This window comes from Nycticebus coucang, chromosome 2, assembly GCF_027406575.1.
Source record: "Nycticebus coucang isolate mNycCou1 chromosome 2, mNycCou1.pri, whole genome shotgun sequence".
NCBI lineage: Eukaryota > Metazoa > Chordata > Mammalia > Primates > Lorisidae > Nycticebus > Nycticebus coucang.
This window is the reverse complement of record NC_069781.1, coordinates 115,236,123-115,262,317: the sequence shown is the minus strand read 5'-3', so window position 1 is coordinate 115,262,317 and position 26,195 is coordinate 115,236,123. Positions and strand designations below refer to the sequence as shown.

The window sequence follows — 26,195 nt, the reverse complement described above, 5'->3', positions numbered from 1 at the left end:
GGGCTAAAGCAATTCTCCTGCCTCTGCCTCCCAAGTAGCTGGGACTACAGGCGCCTGCCACAACACCTGGCTATTTTTTGGTTGCAGCCGTCATTGTTGTTTGGCGGGCCCGGGCTGGATTCGAACCCGCTAGCTCAGGTATATGTGGCTGGCGCCTTAGCTGAACCAAATTTTTTTTTGTGTGTGTGATTTTTGGCCGGGGCTGGGTTTGAACCCGCCACCTCCGGCATACGGGACCGGAGCCCTACTCCTTGAGCCACAGGCGCCGCCCCTGAACCAAATTTTATAACTTTTTATAAACTTTCTTACATTGTCCAAAGCCTTCTACAACCTGTCTTTCTCTATTGATGTTTGGTTTATGAGATTCTTCCAAGACAGGCCCTGTGTGGACCTGCTGTCTGGCATGCTAGCATAGGATGGGAATGCTGTTTATTGAGCCAACACTCTTGTGTAAGAATTTTGATGGATAATACCTTTCCAGAGTTGCATTCCAGGGGATTTTTACAGATACCTCTTGAGGTCTCTTCTTCACCTGTGACCCAGAGATCCATTCATTCCCTGACCAAGGATTGTCTGAGTATCCACTGTGTGCCAGCCACTGTGCACTGGGTACAGGGACACAGCAGGGGAACAAAAGACACAAAATCCCTGTCATCTTGGGGCTGACACTCCAGTCAAGGAGACAGACAGAACACAATATGTAATAAAATATCTGATACATCAGGCTTGGCCCCAGTATCACAGTGAGTGGGGCACCAGCCACATATACCAAGATTGGTGGGTGGAGCCCGGCCTGGGCCTGCTAAACAACAATGACAACTGCAACCCCAAAATAGCCAGGTGTTGTGGCTGGCGCCTGTAGTCCCAGCTACTCGGGAGGCTGAGACAAGAGAATTGCTTAAGCCCAAGACTTTGAGGTTGCTGTGAACTGTGATGCCATCACCATGGCACTCTACCCAGGGCGTCATAGAGAGATTCTATCTCCAAAAAAAAAAAAATATATATATATATATATATATTATACATCAGATGGCACCTTCAAGTGCAGGGCAGAAAAATTAAATCAGGGAAAGAACATTGAGGAGTGGTGAGAGGAAGTGACATTGGACCAAAGATCTGAAGAAGTTTGGGTGAATGAACCACTCAGAGGTCTGAGGAAAGGGTTCCAGGCAGCGGGCATAGCCCATGCAAAGGCCCTGGGGCAGGACCGTGCCTGGTGTGTTGGGGGCTCAGCGAGGAGGCAGATGTGGCTGGAGCAGAGGAAGAAGGGAGAGGGGAAAGAAGGGGAGGCCAGGGAGGGAACAGGGTAGGTTGTTTAGGGCCATGTGAGCAGCAGGGACAACTTGGGGTTTGATCCTGAGAAAAGTAGGAGGCAAGGAGGGCTGTGGACAGAGGAGGGACAGGATGTGGCTCAGGTTTTATCAGCATTACCATCCCTCTCTACCTCTTAAGTTTGTCCTGAGGATTAAGTAAGCCTAGGCGAGAGCCAGAGTTGGGGTGCTCTTAGCTGCTGTCATGCCCCTCATTTGTGATCCTTGTTATTCCAGGGTCCAAAGTTCAGGACCCCCGAGGACTGACCGCCAGGCGTAACTGGGGAGGGCGCAGCTGACCCTGACAGGGCCCGGACACCTGGGGCTGTTCCCCCGCCCCACCGCGTTCTCCTCAGGCTCTCCCATCCCCCTCCCTCGCCGCCACGAACCCCATGGTGTCGCCTTCCCGGGCAGCTCAGGTTCCCGGATCCCCTTACCCGGGCGGCTCGACTGTCTCGCCCTGTCGGGGGAGGGGAGGCCGCAGGAAGCGGCGGATCCGGTGGTGGCGACAGCGGCGGCCCGGGTGGGTGACCCAGCTTCCCCAGATATGGAAAGCACAGCGACCAGCAAGGCCCAGGGGGCCGAGACCCCACGCGCGCCCACGCCCCCGCCCTCGCCCTCGGAGCCCCCGGCCGCGCCCCGCGCGCGCCCGCGCCTAGTCTTCCGCACACAGCTGGCGCACGGCAGCCCCACCGGCAAGATCGAGGGCTTCACCAACGTCCGCGAGCTCTACGCCAAGATCGCCGAGGCCTTCGGGATCGCGCCCACCGAGGTGAGGACCCAAATGCCCTCACCCGAGGCCACCGGCTGATGGCTATAGGGTTCTCCCTGGACGGGAAACCCAGATACTGGGATTTCAGCAAGAGGGGTGAGAGGGCCCCATCACCAGATCTCAGGGACTCTCCTCTCAGATCCCGGTGTGCCATACCCCAAGGACCCCCTTGCATGCATTGCGCAAAAGATAAGCGGTTCTTAGTGGATTCCTAGATCTAGGGGGAACCCACTCCTCGGACCCAGATAGGAGCCACTGAACGCAGCCCTCGGGGAAGCGGGTCTGTGATTCCGGGTGTAGCTGGGTTGGTGTTTCAGGCAGCCCTCTTACAGGTGGAAAGCCAGAAGCCCCGTGGGATTGTGGGGTGCCCTTGCAGTTTTCCTAGCGTGACTTCGCAGCCCCTGGGGGGACACCAGCAGATTCATGACCACCTAAGAAGCAGAGGGCCTGGGAAGTGAGGGCACCGAAGGGCTAAGCCTAGAAGTTGGAAATAGGGCAGGAGAGGGGACTCCTTATGCCGGCATCCTCCTCCTCACCCTCCTCTTCAATTTGGGGGTCCCAAGCCCCTCCATTTCCCACGATCTGGGATCCTGGGTCAGTTTTGTGCCTCTTTTGGCCTCAGTTTCCCCATCAGGCCTCTCCACCCATGGCTTTGCTGGTTCCTGCACTGTGGCTAATTCCGGGCTCCTGTCCCCTCTGTGTAGATCCTGTTCTGTACTCTCAACAGCCACAAAGTGGACATGCAGAAGCTGCTGGGGGGTCAAATAGGGCTGGAGGACTTCATCTTTGCCCACGTGCGTGGTGAGACCAAAGAGGTAGAGGTCACCAAGACAGAGGATGCTCTGGGATTGACTATCACGGACAATGGGGCCGGCTATGCCTTCATCAAGGTGCCTGAGGGATGGGGGAGGGTGATTTCCTGGGTGCTCAGTGCTCTTAGACCTTTCTGGATCTAAGTGGGGCTTTGAATCCTGGAGGTGGGTGTCTGGGGCTGCCTCATGAGTGATTCTGGGTCCCTGCAGAGAATCAAGGAAGGCAGCATTATCAACCGGATTGAGGCCGTGTGTGTGGGTGACAGCATTGAAGCCATCAACGACCACTCTATTGTGGGCTGCCGCCACTATGAGGTGGCCAAGATGCTGCGGGAGCTGCCCAAGTCCCAGCCCTTCACCCTGCGCCTGGTGCAGCCCAAGAGAGCCTTTGGTGAGGGCCCCCTGGGGCCCAGGGGCAGGCAGGGTGGAATTCTGAGGGTGCTCAGGACAGAGGAGGGTAGGAGGATGGGACAGGGAGGAAGGTTCCAGATACATCTGGTGTATGACAGGGAGCTCATGGCACTGTATCAGGTAGGTAGGTAGTTTCTAGATTGGTATAGTCAGTCTGAGAGGGATAGGGGGCAGTTTGAACAAAGTGAGACAGGGTGAGGCATCTAGACCCACTCAGGAGCCTGACTAGGAACTTTAAAAGTAGTACTTTAGCTGCGCCCAGTGGCACATGCCTGTAATCCCAGTGCTTTGGGAGGCTGAGGTGGGAGGACTGCTTGAGGCGAGGTTGAAAACCAGTCTGGGCAACACAGCAAGACCCCATCTCTATAAAAATAATTTTAAAAATTAGCCGGGCATCATGGCACAGGCCTGTAGTTCTAGCTACTCAGGAGGCTGAGGCCAGGAATTGGAAGCTGCAGGAGGCTGTGATTGTGTCACTGCACTCCAGCCTAGGGAACAGAGCAAGATCCTGTCTCTAAACAAAAAAGTAGTTCTTTGGCTTGGCGCCTGTGGCTCAGGCAGCTAAGGCCCAGCCACATATACCTGAGCTGGCGGGTTCGAATCCAGCCCGGGACCGCCAAACAACAATGACGGCTGGAACCAAAAAATAGCTGGGTGTTGTGGCGGGCGCCTGTAGTCCCAGCTACTTGGGACGCGGAGGCAGGAGACTCGCTTGAGTCCAGGAGTTTGAGGTTGCTGTGAGCTATGATGCCACAGCACTCTACCCAGGGCAATAGCTTGAGGCTCTGTCTCAAAAAATAAATAAATAAATAAATAAATAAATAAATAAATAAATAAATAAAGTAGTTCTTTGAGGTCATGGTAGGTTTTCAAAGTTAGTTCTAGAATGGAGCTTTTGAAAAAGTGGCTTGGACTCTGGGAGGCCAAGACAGGTAGATTGCCTGAGCTCATGAGTTTGAAACCAGTCTGAGCAAGAGTGAGATTCTGTCTCTAAAAATAGCCGGGTGTTGTGGCGGGCATCTATAGTCTCAGCTACTTAGGGGGCTAAGGCAAGAGTATCACTTGAGCCCAAGAGTTTGAGGTTGCTGTAAGCTGTGATGCCATGGCATTCTACCAAGGGTGACAAAGTGAGACTCTGTCTCAAAAAATAAAAAAAAAGAAGAAGAAGAAAAGAAATGAAAAAGAAGCCTGGAACTGGTCCCATTCAGGAATGAGATAAGTTGCTCACTCTAGAATATGTTTGTTTGTTTGTTTGTTTGTCTTGAGACAGAGTCTCACTTTGTTGCCCTGGGGTTGAGTGCCATGGCATCATAGCTCACAGCAACCTCAAACTCTTGGGCTCAGGTGATCCTCTTGCCTCAGCCTTTCAAGTAGCTGGGACTACAGGCACCCACCATAATGCCCACCTAGTTTTTCTATTTTTGGTAGAGCTGGGAGGTCTTACTCTTCTTGCTCAGGCTGGTCTCGAACTTGTCAGCTCAAGAGATCCACCCACCTCAGCCTCCCACAGTGCTAGGATCAAAGGCGTGAGCCACTATGCCCAGCCTAGAACATGATTTTGCAATTGGCTGGGCGCAGTGGCTTATGCCTATGATCCTAGCACTCTGGGAGACTGAGGTGGGTAGATTGCCTGAGCTCATGAGTTCAAGGCCAGTCTAAGCAAGAGTGAGACTCTGTCTCTAAAAAATAGCCAGGGCAGTGCCTGTGGCTCAAGGAGTAGGATGCTGGACTCATATACCAGAGGTGGTGAGTTCAAACCTGGCCCCAGCCAAAAAAAACTGAAAAAAAAAAAAAAAAAAATAGCCAGACAGGGCGGCACCTGTGGCTCAAAGGAGTAGGGCGCTGGCCCCCTATGCCGGAGGTGGCGGGTTCAAGCCTAGCCATGGCCAAAAACTGCAAAAAAAAAATAGCCAGACATGTGGTGGGCGCCTGTAGTCCCAGCTACTCAGGAGGCTAAGGCAAGAAGGTCACTTGAGCCCAAGAGTTTGAGGTTGTTATGAACTATGACACCATGGCACTCAACCAAGGCGACAAATGAAAACTCTGTCTCAAAAAATATATATATTGTTTCTGGGTGGTGCCTGTGGCTCAAAGGAGTAGGGCACCAGCCCCAATATGCTGGAGGTGGTGGGTTCAAACCCAGCCCCAGCCAAAAACTGCCAAAAAAAAAAAAAAAAAAAAATATATATATATATATATAGTTTCTTAGACTCAGCTCTATGACACTGGGGCCAGATCATTGTGGCGGGGCATCCTGGGCACTGTGAGGCGTTGAGCAATGACCCTGGCTTCAATCCATCAGATGCCTGTAGCACCCACATACATAACAGCTGTGACAACCAAAAGTGTTTCCAGACATTGTCAATACCACTTGAGGGGCAAAATTGCCCCCTAATTGAGAACCTTTGCTCTAAAATGTATATCATCCTGTTTATTTTAGATTTTTAAAAATAGCTAGACTTTAGCCGGGCGTTGTGGCGGGCGCCTGTGGTCCCAGCTGCTCGGGAGGCTGAGGCAGGAGAATCGCTTAAGCCCAGGAGTTGGAGGTTGCTGTGAGCTGCGTGAGGCCACGGCACTCTGCCGAGGGCCATAAAGTGAGACTCTGTCTCTACAAAAAAAAAAAAAATAGCTAGACTTGGGCGGCACCTGTGGCTCAAGGAGTAGGGCGCCAGTCCCATATGCCAGAGGTGGCGGGTTCAAACCTAGCCTCGGCCAAAAACAAAAAACAAAAACAAACAAACAAAAAAAAAACAAAACTCTTAAACTAGGAATAAAAAGGAACTTAAAAAAAAAAAATAGCTAGACTTTCGGGCGGCGCCTGTGGCTCAGTGAGCAGGGCGCCGGCCCCATATACCGAGGGTGGCGGGTTCAAACCCGGCCCCGGCCAAACTGCAACAAAAAAATAGCCGGGCTTTGTGGCGGGCACCTGTAGTCCCAGCTACTCGGGAGGCTGAGGCAAGAGAATCGCCTAAGCCCAGGAGTTGGAGGTTGCTGTGAGCTGTGTAACACCACGGCACTCTACCGAGGGTGATAAAGTGAGACTCTGTCTCTACAAAAAAAAAAAAAATAGCTAGACTTTCTCACTGAAGGAAGCAGCATGTTGATTTACACATGCTGGCACAATGTCTTTATCTCATCATGGACTGGCCCTTTGGGTAGCATCATTCCAGAGCAAGAGGTTCTAGAAGTGCCCTGGCACATCTGAAGAGAGATCCTAGGCAGAGAAAGTGGGCAGCACTGGGTTTGGGGGTTCTAGGTCTCCCCTGTATCACCGCTGTGATCTTTAAAAGCCATACCTAAAAGTTAAGAAGAAAGAGTGAGGACGGCGCCTGTGGCTCAAAGGAGTAGGGCACCGGTCCTGTATGCCAGAGGTGGTGGGTTCAAAGCCAGCCCTGGCCAAAAACTGCCAAAAAAAAAAAAAAAAAGAAGAAGAAGAAGAAGAAAGAGTAATGCTGGGTGTGGTGTCTCACGCCTATAATCCTAACAGTCTGGGAGGCTGAGATGGGTGGATTGCTGGAGATCAGGAGTTCTATACCAGCCTAAACAAGAGCGAGAGCCCATCTCTAAAAAGTAGCTGGACGTTGTGGAGGACACCTATAGTCCTAGCTACTCAAGAGGCTGAGACAAGAGGATCACTTGAGCCCAGGAGTTTGAGGTTGCTATGAGATTTGATGCCATGGCACTCTAAGGAAGGCAAAATAGTAAGACTATCTCAAAAAAAAGAAAGTGAGTTCTACAGCAAAAACTTACCTAAATTGACTCTCCAACCACAAACAGTGTCATAAGTAGTCCCTTCTAGAGTCATTTTAAGAGGATGAGGAAGGTTTGGGATGCAGGACTGGCATATTGGTTTTAGACCTATTCTTTTATAATTCTGGGCTCATGGTTTAGTTTCTTGGGGACAGGAAGAGAATTCCATGGGGTCTCTGGAGATTCACTCCGTGGACTTAAGAAGGATTTTGAAGGGGAAGAAGGTTCTAGAAAGGCTCAGCTGGTGGCTTCTCAGGGTTTTGTCAAGATGTGGGTCCACTCAGAATACATGCCTGCTCCCTACTCTGTCCCTTCCAGATATGATTGGCCAGAGAAGCCGGAGCAGCAAATGTCCTGTGGAAGCGAAAGTGACCAGTGGGAGGGAGACCTTGCGGCTTCGTTCCAGGGGGGCTGCCACAGTGGAGGAAGTGGTGAGTGAAGTGAACGATAGTCTTCTAGGGCTCTTGCACCTAGAACTCAGCTGCTGATGTGGTACAGCCTTGGATGAGATGCTCTTCTCAGAGTCTCAGTTTCCCTGCTTGCAGAATGGGTCTTCATTGAAAGGTGGGGAAGTAATGCTGAGGACTTGGGTAAGCTCCAGTCTGCTTTTCCCTCGGGTGGGAGCCAGGAGGGGGCTGAGCTGGAGCCACCAGAGGCTTCTCACCTTCCCCTTCCCTCCCCTGCCAGCCTAGTGAGTTTGAGGAGGAGGCGTCCCGGAAGGTGGATGACCTGCTTGAGAGTTACATGGGCATTCGGGACCCAGAGCTGGGTAAGGGGCCAGGGTAAGCTGGGGGGTCCCTGGAGGGAGGACAGTCCATGGGAGGGGGCAGGGGTCCCAGCGGGAAGTTGAGGCCTAGAGAATTTCCCCACTGACTTCCCCTCCCACGTGGCCCACAGCGTCCACCATGGTGGAGACGTCCAAGAAGACAGTGAGTGTCCAGGAGTTTGCACGCTGTTTGGACTCCGTCTTGGGCGAGTTTGCCTTCCCGGACGAGTTTGTGGTGGAGGTGTGGGCCGCTATAGGAGAGGCCAGGGAGGCCTGTGGCTAGTCTGCCCCGGGGCTGCACACAGCCCCAGCTCAGAGCCCAGCCCCCTACCTGAGCCCTGCTCCAGAACCCAGTCCAAACCTGAGACCCAGCCCTGCTCCAGAACCCAGGCCAGCTCTGAGGTGAAGTTTCTCTCTAGAACCCAATCTAATTTGGAGATCCAATCCAGCTCTCAAACCCAGTCCTCCTCTAGAATCCAGCCCAGATCTGAGGCCACCCTATGCTCTACAGCTCAGGTCAGCTCTCAGATAGAGTCCACCTCTAGAGTCCTGTCTGGCTCCGAGACTAAGCCCACCTCTGAGGCCAAGCTCAGCTCTGGAACACAGCCTAGATCAGAGACCAAGCCATGCTTTGAAGCCCAGGCCAGTTCTGAGACTAAGTCCATTTCTACAATCCAACTGAGCCCTGACATCAAGCCAAGTTCTGGAACCCAGACAAGTTCTAAGACTTCAGCCACCTCGGAGAATAATCCTACTTCCAGAACCCAGGCCAGCTCAGACATTAAGCCCTGCCTTAAGACTCAACCTGACTCTCAAACTCAAGACAACGCCATGACAAAACCATACCTGAAGACTCAGTCCAGCTCCAGAATACCTGTTACTTTTGGGACTCAGGTGAGATTCAAGAAGCAGCCCAGCTACAGAACCCAAGGCAGCTCAGGATTCAAAGACAGCACCCATACCCAACCCTCTTCGAGATCTCAGACCAACTCAGAGACCCAGATCCATGCTGCTGCCCAGTCTGGATTCCAACCTCAGCCCTGCTCTAAAACCCACTTTCACCCACGTACCCACCCCCATCCTGTAGCTCAGTCTAGTTCCAGCGATGAGTTCAGCTCGGAGAGAGTGCCCCGCTCTAGACTCCAGCCTCTTGCTGCAACCAGGCTCAACTCCAAAATTCAGACCAGCTCTGACACAAGGCCCAGCTCCAGGGCACAGCCTGGAATGGAGCCCTACTCTCCCTCTAAAGCACAAACTAGCTCCAGAATGCAGTCCAGCTCAGGCACCCAGACCAACTTCAAGGCCTGGCCAAGCTTCAGAGCTCAGTCCAGCTCAGGCACCCCACCCAGCTCCAGAACTCAGCTCAGTTCTGGAGCACAGACTGATCCAGAAATCCTAGCCACCTCCAAAACACAGTCAGTTTCTGAGACCCAGCCAAGTTCCAGAATCCAGATAAACTCTGGAATCCAGTCTAGTCCTGGGTCCCAGAATGTTGTAGCAACTGAGTTAAGCTCCATAACCATATCTAGTTCTGAGAGCAGGCCCAGCTCCAGGACCCAGCACAGCCTAAGAGTTCAACCCACCTCAGGGACTCAACTCCTCTCTAAAACCCTAACAAGTTCCAGATTCCAGTTCCAGACCACAACCCAAGCCAGCTCTGGTATTCAGCTAGACTTTGGGAAGCAGATCAGCTCTGGAATTCAGCCCAGTTCTAGAATCAAGCTCAGCTCTGGGACCCAGACGAGTTCAAGAATTCAAACTGGATCTGGAGCCCACCTTAGTTCTGAAACTCCACCTGTTTCTGGAACCCAACTCAGCTCCAAAACCCAGACCACTTCTGGTACCCAGCTCTACTCTGGGACCCAGGCCAGTGCAAGAATTGAGCCCAGTTCTGAAGCCCACCTAAGTTCCAGAATCCAGTTCAGTTCCAAGATTCAGCTCAGTTCAGAGACCCAGGCCAGTGTAAGAATTCGGCCTAGCTCTGGAGCCCACCTCAGTTCTGGAACCCATTCTAGTTCTAGAGCTCAGACCAGTTCAAAAATCTGGCTCAGCTCTAGAAATGGGCTCCATCCACAGACTCCTGGCCAGGACCCTAGAACTCAGTCTGACACCCCTGCCCCACCCCAACCTCAGTTGCCAGGCACCCCACCCAGAGTCCCCACTTCAGCCCCTGGCAAAGTCCCCCAGACTCTGTCTCAGCCCCATGATCTGGCACAAAGCACCCAGGCCTGCCCTGGCCCTGGTGGAGACCCAACAGCCTCCCACATGGCCCTGCAACCACAGGTCTCCTTAGCTCCCCAGAAGCCAGCCCTGTCCCCCAAGCCAGAGGTGGGACCCCACAAGTCCAAGTTTCCTAGAACACCTGTCACTCCTGGTCCTGCCCCCAGAGAAACCCTCCTGATCTCCCAGCCCCTTAACTCACCAGCTCAGGAGTCTGCCCACTCCCCCCATGCTTAGAGAGCCAGGGCCCCTCTCTCGTGGTGGGGGAGCTGTGGGTAGGGGGCTGGGGTACTACTGAGGCTCCTGTATTCCCCTCGTGGACCTTCCAACCTGCGTCCTCCAGAAGCAGCTGGTGACCTCATGGTGACCTCATTCACCCAGGAGGCAGAGGGGGTTGCCACAGTGGAAACACTGGGCTTTGGTTTCGGGGGCCTGGCTCTCAGCAGTGTAAGCAGATCCAGGCCTTGGTGGGAGGAGGGTGCAGGGGCAGGTTGTCCTCATGCACTGTGAGGACTCCAGGTGAATAAAGGCACCTTCCAGCTCTGAAGCCGGTGTGTCCTTTGGGCGGCTTTCAGGGAAAGCAGAAGGTGGAGCTGGGGAACCTAGGGGCTGGGTGAGTATATGGCAACGCTGCATGCCTCGTAGCACCTACTGTATGCCAAAATCTTTATCCACCACTATGTGGGCAAAAGCATATGTGCTGTGCCTATAAAGTGTTCCAGAAAAACTTGGTCATTGGTCCATTCAACCAGTATTTATTGAACACCAACTGTGGGTGCAGCGCTGTCCCCAGCACTAGGGAGTCTGAAACGTTACTGAGTAAATGAATGGACATAGGAACCTAGTCAGGAGTAGAGGAAGCAGGATTCACTCCATGGTCTTGTGTATGTCTCTCTCTCCCTCCCTCCTTCTCAACTGCAAAATGGGTTCAATCCTAGAGCCTCCCCCAATAGTTGTTGAGAGAATTCAAGGAGACCTTGCTTATAAAGTGCTTAGGAAATGATTAGCTGGGGCTGCAGCTCATGCCTGTAATCCCAGAATTTGCAGAAGCTGAGGCAGGAGGATCAGTTGAGGCCAGGAGTTCGAGACCAGTCTGGACAACATAGCCAGACCCCATCTCTGCAAAAAATAGAAAAATTACTCATGGATGGTGGTGCATACTTGTACTCCCAGCTGTTCGGGAGACTGAGGCAGGTGGATCGCTTGAGCCCCAGGAGTTTGAGGTTTCAGTCAACTATGATGGCACCACTGCACTCTAGCCTAGACTACAGAGCAAGACCCTGCCTCAAAAAAAAAATTTTTTTTTTTGCAGTTTTTGGCTGGGGCTGGGCTTGAACCCGTCACCTCTGGCATATGGGGCTGGTGCCCTACCCCTTTGAGCCACAGGCACCACCCTCAAAAAATTTTTTTTAAAGGAAGAAAAAACACTCCATAAATGAGGTGCGAGAGGCATTAGAACCCAGCCAATTCCCAAGGCCAGATAGCAATCTCACACATGGAATCCTGAGGCCGTCAGCTTCAGGACCCAAAGGGAAAAAGCCAAAGGCGGGAATATATTTTGGCAAGAGAGGGGGTGTCCTCCTGGGTCACATTCAATCCTTTCTAGATAGCCTTCCCAGGCTGGGATCTCAAAGGAAAGCAACTGTACCCCAATAAGCAGGTCATTTTCAGGGGTCAAAGACTCCCCCATGTCAGGAAGACTTCTGGAAGAGAGACTTTGGCCACTCTAAGCCTTACAAGATTCTCTTCTCAGCACCCCCAAAACTCCCCTCCCTGGGGTCGAGAAGAGCTCAGAGAAGGGGAGGGGGTCTAAGTAGAAGACAAGGGCTGAGGCAGGGGGACAGGCCTTGGCAGGGTCGGGAAGTAATTGGAGAATGCCCAGGGTAGATGGAAGATGACCCAGAATCCTGCAAATAAAATCCTCCATCCATCAAGCAGCACACAGCTCATGCAGTATCAGGACAGCCAGATGTGACAGAGAGGACTGAGGGCTTGGCAGGGGACATGCAGGCAGGGGTGATGTCCACTTGTGCCACCCAGGTCCTACTGCAACACGGAGCCCTGTGGGAGCTGGGGCCGCAGGGAAAGCGACCTGCTCCGGGCACTGAGGCGTGGGTGCAGGCGCCGAAGTACGGCACGGCGGAACAAGATGTACACCCAGGGGTCCAGAATCTGGTTCCAGGTGGCCACGCGCAGGTAGATCAGCAGCTGCTTCTCAGTGGCTCGAGACAACTGCCCAGCAGGGCTCATTGCAGGTGGGTTCCGCAACACTGTCTGGGCGATGAAGACCTGCCAAAGACCACAGTGTTAGCCAGGACCCTGCCTGCTTCGAACCTGCCCTCAGGGGTCCCTGCCCCGGACTCTGTGACTGCCTTGCTATGTGACCTCGGGAGAATTGCCTAACTTCTCTGAGTTCCCATAGATGTGTCCATAAATTGGCACACTTTCTGCTCCTCTCCTGGGCATGATTAAATAGGGTGAAAAAGGAATTGTTATTACTGCCAGCCCTGTTATTATATTAAAATATTTTTTTTTTTTCTTTTAAGACAGAGTCTCAAGCTGTCAGGTACAGTGCCGTGCCGTCACAGCTCACAGCAACCTCAAACTCTTGGGCTCAACTGCTGGGCAGTTGTCTCGAGCCACTGAGGCAGATTCTCTTGCCTCAGCCTCCCAAGTAGCTGAGACTACAGGCACCTGCCACAACACCCGGTTTTTTTTTTTTGTTGCAGTTTGGCCAGGGCCGGGTTCGAACCTGCCACCCTTGGTATATGGGGCCGGCACCCTATTCACCGAGCCACAGGCACCACCCTACCTTGTTATTTTTGATTGTAGTTGTCACTGTTGTTTGGCAGGCCTGGGCTGGGTTCGAACCCGCCAGCTCCCGTGTTTGTGGCTGGTGCCCTAGCTGCTGAACTATAGGTGCCGAGCCCTATTAAATATTTCTATTAGGGCGGCGCCTGTGGCTCAAGGAGTAGGGCGCCAGTCCCATATGCCCGAGGTGGTGGGTTCAAACCCAGCCCTGGCCAAAAACCATACAAAAAAAAATTTTTTTTCTTTTTTTTTTTTTTCTTTTGGCCGGGGCTAGGTTTGAACCCGCCACCTCCGGCATATGGGACCGGCGCCCTACTCCTTGAGCCACAGGCGCCGCCCAAAAAAAATTTTTTTTTTCTATTAAAGGTTGGGTACAGTGGCTTGTACCTGTTATCCCAGTGCTAGGGAAGCTCCTGGCCAGAAGGAAACATTTGAGCAAAGACCTGGAGGAGGTGAAGGCATGAACCATGTGGAAATGTGGAGGGAAAGTATTCTAGGCAGAGGGCATGCCCCGTGCAAAGGCCCTGGGGAAGGACCTCACCTGTCCTGTGGGAAGCACAGGAGGAGGCCTGTGTGGCTAGAGCAGAGTGAGGAGGAAGAGAGAGGGAGAAAGGGGAAGGGAAGGGGTGGGACAGGTGGTGCAGGGACTGGCGGGCTCTGGGGAGGACTTGAGAGCTTTGACCCTGAGGAGGTGGTAGCCATGGTGGGCTGTGGGCAGAAGAGGGACAGGCCCTGACTCAGGTGCTCACAGGCGCCCTCTGGGGGCTATTTTTTTTAGTCAGAGTCAAACTGTTGCCTTCGGTGGAGAGCTTTGGCATCATAGCTCACGGCAACCTCAAACTCTTGGGCTCAAGCAATCCTTTTACCTCAGTTTTTCATTTTTATTTTCTTTTTTTATTTTTGTAGAGACAGAGTCTCACTTTACCGCCCTTGGTAGAGTGCCATGACGTCACAGGACTCACAGCAACCTCTAACTCTTGGGCTTAGGCGATTCTCTTGCCTCAGCCTCCTGAGCAGCTGGGACTACAGGCGCCCGCCACAGTGCCCGGCTATTTTTTGGTTGCAGTTTGGCCGGGGCTGGGTTTGAACCCGCCACCCTCGGTATATGGGGCCGGCACCCTTCTCACTGAGCCACAGGTGCCGCCTAGTTTTTCATTTTTAGTAGAGATGGGATCTCATTCTTGCTTAGGCTGATCTTGAACTCTTTTTTTTTTTTTTTTGAGACAGAGCTCACTATGTTGCCCTTGGTAGAGTGCTGTGGCATCATAGCTCACAGCAACCTCCAACTCCTGGGCTTGGGTGATTCTCTTGCCTCAGCCTCCCAAGTGGCTGGGACTACAGGCGCCTGCCACAACACGCAGCTATTTTCTTTGTTGCAGTTTGGCCAGGGCCAGGTTCAAACCTGCCACCCTCGGTATATGGGTAGAGGCCAAAGCCCTACCCACTGAGCCACAAGTGCCGCCCAGAACTTTTTTTTTTTTTGAGACAGTCTCACTTTGATGCCCTCTGTAGAGTGCTATGGTGTCACAGCTCACAGCAACCTCCAACTCTTGGGCTTAAGCGATTCTCTTGCCTCAGCCTCCCAATTAGCTGGAACTACAGGTGCCTGTCAGAATGCCCAGGTATTTTTATAGAGACGAGGTCTTGCTCTGGCTCAGGCTGGTCTTGAACTCATGAGCTCAGGCAATCCACCTGCCTCAGCCTTCCAGAGTGCTAGGATTACAGGGGTGACCCACCACACCCAGCCTCTAGGGGCTATTTAAGGGACAGACTTTGGGGCAAGGGCAGGAGCTGAGGACCAGGACAGAGGAGACAGTGTTGGTGCAGGTAGGCAAAATGCAGGGGCTAGACATCGTGGAGTCAGGAGTTGGGGGTGAATAGAAGGCAAAGTCAAGATAACTCTTGAAGATATGCTTGGCTCATGGTGAGTACCCAACACATAATAGTGATAGAGGTAGTAAAAGTGTTAGTGATACATGAGCACAAAAATGTTCTCTGGCCAGGTGTGGTTGCTCACTCCTGTAATCCCAGCAATCTGGAAGGCCGAGGTGGGTGGGTTGCTTCAGCTCAGAAGTTCAAGGCCTGAGCAAGAGCAAGATCCCATCTCTACTAAAAATAGCCAGTGGACTGGCTTGATGCCTGTAGCTCAAGCAGCACCAGAGCTGGCAGGTTCGAATCTAGCCCCGGCCTGCCAGACAAGGACAACTACAATCAACCAACCAACAAACAAACAAAAAATAGCTGGGCGTTGTGGCGGGTGCCTGTAGTCCCGGCTACTTGGGAGGCTGAGGCAAGAGACTTGCTTAAGCCCAAGAGTTTGAGGTGGCTGTGACCTGTGATGCCACAGCAATCTACCCAGGGTGACAGCTTGAGACTCTGTCTCAAAAATAAAAAAAAAAATAAATAAAAATAGCTGGTGGGCACCTGTAGTCCCAGCTACTTGTGAGGCTGAGGCAAGAGGATCACTTGAGCCTGAGAGTTTGAAGTTGCTGTGAGCTATGATGCCACTGCACTCTACCGAGAGTAACAAAGTAAGATTCAGTCTCAAAAAAAAAAAAAAAAAAAAGAGAAATGTTCTTAACTTTATGAGACCAGGCCTGGGAACAAGACAGAAGCATATTTTCTAGACAGAAGTGCCATCCTGTGACTGTGGCTTCCCAGGGACCCAACTCATGCATTGGTTCCTTGCAGACTCCCTGCTTCCTCCCCATTAGGGGTGCACACACCCGTCACCTCTCAAAGGCCCTGACCCTTGCCAGACTCATGTGCTGGGAGCTGCCACAACCTCGAGTTGATCCTATAGTTAGTTTTTGTATTAGTCCTATTACCTCCTAGTATCTGTCAGTGTGTTTGTTTGTTTACTTATTTACTGAGACAGAGTCTCACTGTGTTGCCCGTGCTGGAGTGCAGTGATGTCATCACAGCTCACTACAGCCTCCAGCTCCTGGACTCAAGTGATCCTCCTGTCTCAGCCTCCCAAGCAGCTGGGACTATAGGTGTGGGCCACTACACCTGGATAATTTTATGTTTAAATTGTTTGTAGAGACAGACAATTTGCTATGTTGCTCATGTTGGTCTCCAACTCCTGGCCTCAGAAGTAATCCTCCTGCCTTAGCCTCTCAAAGTGCTAGGATTATAGGCATGAAGCACTGTGCCAGACCTCATTTACTTATTTACTATGTTTACTTTCTGTCTCTTCCAAAAAGTTAAGAATTTTTGTCAGTCTTGCTCTCTGCAGTGTCTTCAGAATAGTGGAGACACTATTCTATTTACCTAGAATAGTGCCCGGCACACAGTAGGTGCTGATAAATGCTTGTTGAAGGAATAAGTGAATAATTTACCTCATTTCATCCTTACAACCACCTTGAGACTCAGACAGCACTTCTTTTTTTTGGAAACAGAGTTTCACTTTGTCGCCTTTGGTAGAGTGCCATGGCTTCATAGCTCATAGCAACCTCCAACTCTTGGGCTCAAAGGATTCTCTTGCCTCAGCCTCCCAAGTAGCTGGGACTACAGGCGCCCACCACAATGCCTGGCTATTTTTCTTTGTTGTTGCAGTTGTCATTGTTGTTTAGCAGGCCCAGGCCGGGTTTGAACCCACCAAGGTCAGTGTATGTGGCTGGCGTCGTAACCACTGTGCTACAAGCGCCAAGCCACGCCTATTTTTAAAGACAAGGTCTTGCTGTGGCTCAGGTCTTAAACCTGTGAGCTCAGGTAATCCACCTGCTCAGCCACCCTGCTAGGATTACAGGTATGAGCCACTGCGCCTGGCCCCTTTTTTTGGGGGTGGGGGACAGAGTCTCACTATGTCACCCTCGGTACAGTGCTGTGGCATCACAGCTCACAGCAACCTCCAACTCTTGCACTTAAGTGATTCTCTTGCCTCAGCCTCCCAAGTAGCTGGGACTACAGGCGCCTGCCACAACGTCTAGCTATTTTTGGGTTGTGGTTGTCATTGTTGTTTAGCTGGCCCGGGCTGTGTTCGAACTTGCCAGCCTCTGGTGTATGTGGCTGGCACCATAACCACTGAGGTACTGGCGCCGAGCCAGGCAGCACCTTTTCTGTTCCCATAACTAGGGGAGCGTGGGGCTTGGTGGGGTGGGGGGTGCTCATTGTCACAGTCACACAATCAGTCCTTGCTGGGCATAGATTGGAAACTGTGACTCCAGACTTGGCTTCCTGTCCTGACTCAATCAGAAATAAAATAACCATCCCAAATGGCCAATGATATCACTTAAACGAACAGACTTCAGAAATCTTCTCTGGGCTGGGCATGGTGGCTCATCCTAGCACTCTGGGAGGCCGAGGTGGGCAGATTGCTTGAGCTTACAAGTTTGAGACCAGCCTGAGCAAAAGCAAGACACTGGTGTCTACTAAAAATAGAAAAACTGAGGCAAGAGGATTTCTTGAGCCTGAGTTGGAGGTTTCTGTGAGCTATGATGCCACAACATTCTACCCAGGGCAACAGCTTGAGACGCTCACAAAAAAAAAAAAAAGGAAAGAAAAAAAGAAATCTCTCTGGTTTATATGAGAACTCTTGTTTTTTTTTTTTTGAGATAGAGTCTCACTATATCACCCTCTGTAGAGTGCTGTAACATCACAGCTCACAGCAACCTCAAACTCTTGGGCTGAAGCGATTCTCTTGCCTCAGCCTCCCAATTAGCTGGGACTACAGGTGCCCGCCACAACACCCAGCTATTTTTTTGTTGCAGTTGTCATTGTTGTTTTAGCTGGCCTGGGCCAGGTTTGAACCCACCAGCCTCAGTGTATGTGGCCAACGTCCTACCCACTGAGCTACAGGTGCCACCACCTTATGTGAGAACTCTTGTGGGGCTGCCCTAACGCAGGGAAAATCTGTGCAGGACTGACTGAACCCCAGCCTAAAACTAGGCAGAAAGGAGACTCAGGAAACATTTAATAATTAAATTATGCTATCTATTCTAAAGTGCTTTTCTCCTTTTGCAATGCAGGTAACTCCTATTCATCCTTCAAAGCCCCAGGTCCCATGCCTTACTCTGGAAAGTTTTTTCTGACATCCCAGGTAGAAGAATCTTAAAGCCTCTTCCTGGGCCTCCCAGTCCCTAGATGTTGTCTCTGCCCCAGCTCTGAACACTGCTCACACCTCTACTTACCAGAAGTGGCATCCAGCAGACACTGGCCACCACCATGATGCCTAGGAGTTGAGCCATCATCTCAACCTCGCAGTCTCGGGGACGCTGCTGGGCAGCCTCTTGCCCATGGTAGACGTGGCACAGTGTGGCCACGCTGACCGTGTTGAGTAGGAAGGACAGCCCCACCGAGAGGCTGCCAAGCATTGAGAAGAGCAGGCCAAAGGCTACATCCCCTGGCTCAGTGCCTAGTGTGAGGAAGCACCAGGAGCCCGGGTACTGGATGGAGTAGCGGCCCACGCCCAGCAGGGGCAGCAGGCCAAGTGCCAGTGCGGCGCCCCATACCAGCCCCACGGTGGCCCAGGCACGGCGCTGGGAGGTGACGGCTGGGCGTGAGAAGGGCCGGGTGATGCCCAGGTAGCGTTCCGAGGCCATGGTGGCCCCAAGCAGCAGTGGGCACAAGCCGAAAAAGACCATGACAACGCCCATGAAATGGCAGAGACGGCAACTGGGGTCCACAGCACGCCAGTCGAAGAGGACAGCATGCTGGGTCACCACAATGGTGCCGGTGACCAATAACCCCAGGAAGTCAGTGAGGACGAGACCACAAAGGAAGGTGAGGAAGGAGGAGCGTGTTTGTGAGCCACCCTGCCGCGCGCCTGCCAGTACGCTCAGGGCCAGCAGGTTGGAGGCCAGGCCCACCACGCAGAAGGAGGCCGCGAACCAGGGGGAGGCGATCAGGCGCCGTTCCTCCAGCGTGATGTTTGTGGGCCGGAAACAGGGGCCCAGGGAGCTGCTATTGGACCACATGGTGCTGGAGCTGGGCAGGATGAGTCACCACCCCATCAGGCCAACACTGCAGATGGGGCAGGCTGGCACTGGCTTTGGCACACCTGTGAGGCAGAGAGATTTGCTTATGATTAATTCTACATTTTGGTGTAAGTGGCTCTGGTGAAGTTCTACACAACCTTCAATGCCTCAGCTCAAATATCCCTTCCTGACTTACCTCACTCCCCACTCAGAGATGTTACTACTGTCTTTACCACTACCACTACAACTGCTACGAATACTACCTCTGGTTCTGACTTGCCTCATACCCAATGACCCTCAAGGGCAAAGACCAGGCCCATCTCCTCTAGGATCCCTGAAGTACATCAGGAAGTATTTTCTGGGTCCCAGAGAAGAGCCGGGGAGCCCTGGGTTTGAACTGTAGCATTGGTGGTCATTATGAGACTCTGATCTACATGGTTTCTATTCCCTGTGCCTCAGTTTCCCTGTCATTCACCCATACAAGCAGGCTGTATGGCAGGTTGCAAAATATAGAACAGATTTTAGTTACTGTGAGACAGGAATTCTGACCTCCAGGATGTATCCAGTGTGGAGAGGACAGGCAGCTGGCTGTGGGCCAAGGGTCCCTGGTTGTCTCCGTGGCTCCAAGGTCAACTTCATGGGTCACAATTTCCTGTGAATGCATGTGGGAGAGGCCCAGCCTTGTTGATATTCTGGGGGTAACAGTGGGTCATTTATCTCCCTCCTTACACACGCTGAAATTGTGTGGATTCTTTTTTTTTTTGAGACAGAGTCTCACTTTGCTGCCCCTGGTAGAGTGCCCTGGTGTCATACATAGCTCACATCAACCTGTAACTCTTGGGCTCAAGCAATTCTCTTGCCTCAGCCTCCCAAGTAGCTGGGACTACAGGTGCCTACCACAAACCCCCGCCAGTTTTAGAAATGGGGGTCTCACTCTAGTTCAGGCTGGTTTCGAATTCAAGAGCTCAGGACACCCACCCACCTCGGCCTCCCAAGTGCAGGGATTATAGGTGTGAGCCACCACGCCTAGCCCCTGGATTCCTTTTTTTCCAAGTTCATGGAGTTTGCTTTTATAATAAGAAATAAACTGCAATTCTGTCCCATTTTGGGAACCAAAAAAACTCAGCACATTTAGAATGACAGTTTCCCTAGGGACAGGTTTTTTTTTTGTAGAGACAGAGTCTCACTTTATGGCCCTCGGTAGAGTGCCGTGGCCTCACACAGCTCACAGCAACCTCCAACTCCTGGGCTTAAGCGATTCTCTTGCCTCAGCCTCCCGAGTAGCTGGGACTACAGGCGCCCGCCACAACGCCTGGCTATTTTTTTTTTTGGTTGCAGTTTGGCCGGGGCCGGGTTTGAACCCGCCACCCTCGGTATATGGGGCCGGCGCCCTACTGACTGAGCCACAGGCGCCGCCCAGGACAGGTTATAAAGGATAGCAGGAGGGACCTATTCCCCAGTGTGGGGCTGGGGGACAAAACCAGAAAGACAGGCTGAACTCAACTGCCAGATGTGATAAAAGTAAAGTGAAATAAAACAAGACTGTTCAAAACGCAGCCCCCATTTCCCCAGAAGGACTCACTGTGGGAACGTCATAGTCTGGAGAGAGGCAGTGACTTATCTAAAGTCACCCAGGGGGCCAGGGCTGGAACCCAGGTCTCCTGCCTCCTGCCCTGGGTGTAGGCAGGGAAGACATCAGGTGGTGGGATCAGGGTAGGACTCTGCCATATAGAGGTATCAGGCAGTTACAGATCATAAACATTGACTGTGACCTGCATTTTGCAGAGAGGGAAAACTGAGGCACAGAGAGGTTAAGCAACTTGTCCAAGGCCATTAAGCCTGGCTGGAGTGGATCTGAGATTTAAACGCCAGCCTCCTCACATAGAAATGTGACTAAATGCTTTTTCTAAAGCCTACCAGGGAAGAGTAGTAGGAATCATTTGATTTTTCTTTAGGAAGAGAGTAGAATTTTCTCCCTTCCCTTCCCTTCCCTTCCTTTCCTTTCCTTAAGACAGCATCTTACTCTGTTGCCCAGGCTAGAGTACTGTGGTATCAGCCTTCATATGATTTTTCTTTGAGAAGAGAGAGGAATCCCTTGAGAGTGGGTATGCACTGTTTCTGAACATTCCTGGGAACTTGGGCTGTGCCTGCGGTCACTGCCCCAGCCCTAGCCTCTGTCTGGAGGGATTGCCATAAGTTCCCCTTGTCCTCCACCCTCATGTGGGAGCTCTGCTCACTCAGGAACACACACCCAGGACTCCCTTGCACCTCCAGGGTCTGGGAACAAACCTGTGACTCAGAGCTCTTGGCCCCAGGGAGGCTAAAACTAGTACCAAGTCTCTTTGGCCATAGCCAGCAGTTTCCAGGCCCTCCCACTGCTCCCCACTTCGGGGTTCAGGTGATAGTGGTCGTCTCTAGTTCCCCAAACAAGGATGCCCATAGTCCTGTCTTTTCTCTGGTTGGACAGGTTGTTGGCAGGGTCCCCACCAAGGAAGGACCAGAAGCAGTGGTTTGTGGCCCCTGGGGAAATCGATCCTCTTCTCTGTGCCGCATGGGATGGGTTTATTTTGCTATAGCTGAATAAACCCAGAATCAGGCAGGCTGAGAGTGGGGAAGGTTTGCACTTTGATGGTTCAGGATTCTGGAATTCTAATGAGCTCCCAGTTCTGGAATCCAGAAACTCTCAAGGTTCTAGAATTTGCTGGGCCTGGTAGCTCAGGCCTGTAATCTCAGTGCTTAGGAAGCTGAGGTGAGAGGATAGCTTGAGGCCAGGAGTTCAAGACCAGCCTGGGTCATATATCAAGAAGCTGTCTATACAAAAAATGAGAAATTAGGCTGTGCATGATGGCTCACACCTGTAATCCTAGCACTCTGGGAGGTTAAGGTGGGAGACTGCTTGAACTCAGGAGTTCAAGACCAGCCAGAACAAGAGTGAGACACTGTCTCTACTAAAAATAGAAAAACTAGCTAGCCGTTGTAGCAGGCACCTGTAGTCTCAGATACTCTGGAAGCTGAGGCAGGAGGATCACTTGAGCCTAGGAGTCTGAGGTTGCTGTGAGCTAGGATGAAACCAGAGCCCTATACCCAGTGTGACAGAGAGAGACTCTGTCTCAAAAAAAAAAAAAAAAAAAAAGAAAGAAAGAAAAATCTAGAATTCCACGTCGATGAGGTTCTGGAATTTGGCTAGGAATGTGTCTGGGTTCTGGGTTCCAGAAATCTCTGTTTTAGCTCCTTGCTTCTTTCTGGAGGGTGGATACTGAGACTGAGTTCTTTTGCATCCCAGCACTGACCATGAGTGGCCTGGGCCTGCTGTGTGAAGTGTGGGATTATCAAGGCTCTGCGCACTGCTTTTCCCAGAGGCCCTGGTGCTGGGCTGGATGTAGCCACCAGGCTGGGCTGCTGTCATGCCCAGTGTGCTTGGAATGTCCTCTTTGGTTCCCAAGCAGGAGGCCCCTCCTCCAGGGGGTGATACCCCACTCCCGGTCCAGCCATCTCTTCACACTTTCTTCCCCCACTCAGCACCCCACCCCCAGGCCTGGCTGTCCCCACGGCCTGGGCCTGCCCAGCATCTCCTCCCAATATACACCCAGTGCCAACAATGGACTCTGATGAGCTTGGACTCTCTAATCCTCAATTTGCCCCTTCCAAGTTGGGGGCCTGGGTTTCCCCTCTCTGTGAAACGGGCATCCAAATGGCACCCATAAGCCTGTCGTCATTCTGGGTGCTAAGCCCAAGTCTGCTTGGGGAGGCTCTGCCTCTGCAGTGCCTGGGTGTGCCCTTCTCATTCCTGGCTGTAGGTACATGCAACTGGTCTCCTATCAAGGTGCACAGGGCAGCCACATGGGAGTTCCGATGCTTGCTGTGAGCCTAGCCTGCCTCTGACTGCAGCCTGGCCCACTGATGGTATCCTTTAGCCTGAAACTGTAGGGACCAGGCCACTGTCTGGGCCAGGACCCCCCACACCTGATACCAATCCAAACAGCTGCAGGTGTAGATCCTCTGCACACATTTGACGTGTGCGTATACTTGACACATCCTTATGTGCAGGGAAACCGTTGCCAGCCACCTTCCAGATGTTTTCCTGTTTGTGATACTTGCAAGGTCCCTGCAAGGAGGGTGCAAGTTGGGGGATCCACAGCTGGCTAGAGTTGGCTCCAACTCATGTGGCCCCCTCTGAACCTCTGTTTCCTCATCTATACAGATCAGAAGTCTACGTCAGAGTGATCACAACTCTTGTGGTGGACACAGAGTCTGATTCCACCAGCAACCTCTGTGCGCGTGCACACACATACACACAGATGCACGTGGGTTGACACAGAGACAGAAACAAAGTCAGACACGCAGGCATACACACAGCAGAAATACAAGACAGACATGTAAGAAGAAAGATACACAGACACATAGGCAGAAACACAACAGATACATAGAGCACGCAGACAGACACAGATGGACACGCACATAAACACACAGCAAGAAACACACTGTCAGGCAGAAACACACAGATACAGACTGGAACACACATGAACAGACACACAACCCACTAGACCTGCACACATACACATTCACAGGATGAGGCAGGATGAGGCACACTCACAGACACATGGCTGCAGGGACACACTTGCTCCCAGCCACACCCATTGTTTAGCCACCCTCCCTGCTGTGGCCAGAGCCTCAAAACTCCATTCACAGCCGAATGACCGACCCCACATGGACCCAGAGACCCTGGGTGCACAGGTCAGCCTGGGCCACACTTAGACCTATCTGCACGGGTCCCCAGGGCAGGCTGCAGGAACACAGGCAGGGGACACCTAGCACCTGGTCGCTGTCACTGAGCACGCAGACACACCCACAGCAGGGCAGGGTCAGCAGCTACGCGGGCTCACATGCACACCAGGGCTTCCTGCACCGCTGCCCCCACGGGGCGCAGCCTGCACAAGGGTGCACCCCACCTGGGCGACCCAATCTGGGCAGACCTCACTTAAACGGCCTCACCTAGGTGGATCCGTCCGCGCGGGGGTCTCGGCGCTGCAGTCTCAGAAGTGAAGAAAGTGGAAGGCACGGAAGGGCGGGCTGCCCCCACGGGGGATTTCCCAGGGAAACAGAGTCACAGCCGGGGGACCCGCCCGTCAGAGGACCTGGGCGCCGCCACGTCGGCGCGGGGTCCGGATAGAGGGCCTGGCGGCAGAAGACGCCCCAAAGACGCGGGGATCCGGTCTAGAGAGGTCTGAGAGGCCTCGACCTAGCCCGGGGGTGGGGGCCCTGCTCGGCAGCGCCGCTCGGTCTCTCCTGATCTCAGCCTCTCTTTGTCTCTCGTTGTCTCTTAGTCCGTAAGTCTCTCATCAGCCCCGCCCCCGGCGCCAGCCACGCCCCCCCGCTTGGGTCTGGCTAATTTGGGTCAGGGGTCGCCAACAGCGGCCGGTAACACCCCGCGGCCTCTTGTGGGGGGAGTGTCTGTGGGACCCCGGGCCGCAGGGGCCAGAGTTGTGGTGGATGTCTCGGGTTGGGGTGGCAGGGGCGCCCCTGCGGGAGCCTCGGTCCCTCCACTCGCCCAGCCACCCCTTCCAGGCCTCTTCCCGGCGCTCCTGCCGCCAGGCCGCGCATTATTCACCGTCTGGGCAGCGCCTGCAGCCCGGGAGGGGGCGGGCGGTCTGGGCGAGTCAGCTCCCGACCTGACCAAGCTAGTAACCGGTGGGGCCGAGCCTGGCACACAATAGGTGCTTAATAACCATATGGGTATGTGATATGTTTGACGCTCCTGCCAGGGGTTAGTGGTAACACAGGGGTGTGGGAGGCTTCAGACCTTCTACCAACCTTCAAGGCCACCTGGCTGAGGAAGCTTTTCTTTTTTTTTTTTTTTTTTTAAATTGAGACAGTCTCACTTTGTCACCCTGGGAAGAGTACCTTGGCGTCATAGCTCACAGCAACCTCAAACTCTTGGGCTCAAAGGATTCTCTTGCCTCAGCCTCCCTAGTAGCTGGGACTACACGTGCCTGGCACAACGCCTGGCTATGTGTTGTTGTTTGTTTTTTTTTTTGTTTGTTTAGCAGGCCTGGGCTGGGTTTGAACCCACCAGCCCTGGAGCATGTGGCCAGTGCCCTAACCACTGCGCATAGGTGCCCAGCCTGAGGCAGCTTTCTGGGAGCAGGTGAGCCTGGAGGGGATGGGGTAGTGTTGCAGGGGGAGGGTCTTATGAGGACAAAGGGCCAGAGGAGGGAAGGTCCAGAGCACAGTGGCCTGGGGGATAGGGGAAAATGGATGGAGCCTGTCACTGCAGGAATGATTCAGAAGGTGAGTCCAGGGAGCTGGAGTGAGGACTTCGGACAGGCCACAGGCCAGATGGGCTTCTTTATGGAGGGATGGCCTTCAGCCTCTTCGGCTTCAGTTTAAACACACAAGCCAGCCTATACCTTGAGTTAGGGCCTGGAGTGGGACAGGACAGGCTGGCTTTGCCTTGGCTCACTCCACCCAGTCCCCTGGGCCTGGGGGATGGGCTCTTGCCCTGGCCCTGCTCTCCCCTTATAGTGCGCGGAAGCCCCTTCCCGGACTACTCCACCCACCATCCTTCCAGGCCTTTGCTCCCACCCTGCATCCCTAAGGTAGGTCCCTCCCTGTTTCATCCCATTGTCTGAGTCCCTGGGCTGTTTAACCCTAACTTCTCTCTTCCTGGCAAGGAGGCTGCCCAACTCCTATGCACTTGGCAAACCTCAGGCTCCAAAGCCCCTTTCTTCTTGATCCTAGGCCTTCTTCTTCTTCTTTTTTTTTTTTTTTTTGTAGAGACAGAGTCTCACTTTACTGCCTTTGGTAGAATGCCATGATGTCACAGGACTCACAACAACCTCTAGCTCTTGGGCTTCCGCGTTCTCCTGCCTCAGCCTCCCAAGCAGCTGGGACTACAGGCGCCCATCACAACGCCCGGCTATTTTTTGGTTGCAGTTCAGCCGGGTCTGTGTCTGAACCCGCCACCCTCGGTATATGGGGCCGGCGCCCTACTCACTGAGCCACAGGCGCCACCCTTTTTTGCAGTTTTTGGCCGGGGCTGGGTTTGAACCTGCCACCTCCAGCATATGGGGCCGGTGCCCTACTCCTTTGAGCCACAGGTGCTGCCCAAGATCTAGGCCTTCTTGATCTCCCAATCTTACACCCTCCAACTCCTGTGTATCATGGCTTTTGCACAGGGACAATTCTGAGTCCCAGGTGAGACTTCAAACCAGGCCTATCCTTGAGGTTCTCCACTGGAGAAAAAGCTGGGCACCAACCATTCCAACTCCCTGGGGTCGGGGCCGGGCCAAAGGAAGTGACAGGGCCTAGGCCTAGGGGAGTCCAGAAGTGAGCTGGGAAGGCATCTGGAAGGAAAGGATGTGGGAATTAGGGCTTTGTGGAATGAATAGGAGTTCCTAAGGTCTGGGCTACATGGCAATGGCAGAA

At 53.0% G+C, this 26,195-nt stretch overlaps 2 protein-coding genes across 4 annotated transcripts; one reads left to right on the top strand and one right to left on the bottom strand.

Annotated features, from left to right (window-relative positions):
• The first annotated feature begins 1,624 nt into the window (after positions 1–1,624).
• On the top strand, positions 1,625–10,575 carry GIPC3 (GIPC PDZ domain containing family member 3). 2 transcript variants are annotated; one of them, XM_053580159.1, is made up of 6 exons: positions 1,625–2,082; positions 2,787–2,972; positions 3,105–3,285; positions 7,374–7,486; positions 7,743–7,837; positions 7,953–10,575. In XM_053580159.1, exons 1-6 carry the CDS (start codon positions 1,858–1,860, stop codon positions 10,276–10,278), a joined length of 3,126 nt encoding a protein of 1,041 aa, XP_053436134.1. In that variant the 5' UTR covers positions 1,625–1,857; the 3' UTR covers positions 10,279–10,575. The 2 variants fall into 2 exon arrangements, with proteins under 2 accessions (XP_053436134.1, XP_053436141.1); XM_053580166.1 differs by having other exon boundaries at positions 1,639–2,082; positions 7,743–7,824; positions 7,953–8,232.
• Positions 10,576–10,756: 181 nt separating this feature from the next.
• Positions 10,757–24,397, bottom strand: TBXA2R (thromboxane A2 receptor). Of its 2 annotated transcripts, XM_053580275.1 has the most exons (4): positions 23,763–24,397; positions 19,320–19,422; positions 17,985–18,853; positions 10,757–12,330 (listed from the first exon to the last, which is right to left on the bottom strand). In XM_053580275.1, the coding sequence occupies exons 3-4, from the start codon at positions 18,768–18,770 to the stop codon at positions 12,085–12,087; spliced, it is 1,032 nt and encodes a 343-aa protein (XP_053436250.1). In that variant the 5' UTR covers positions 18,771–18,853; positions 19,320–19,422; positions 23,763–24,397; the 3' UTR covers positions 10,757–12,084. The 2 variants fall into 2 exon arrangements, with proteins under 2 accessions (XP_053436250.1, XP_053436255.1); XM_053580280.1 differs by lacking the exon at positions 19,320–19,422.
• Between the last annotated feature and the right edge of the window lie 1,798 nt (positions 24,398–26,195).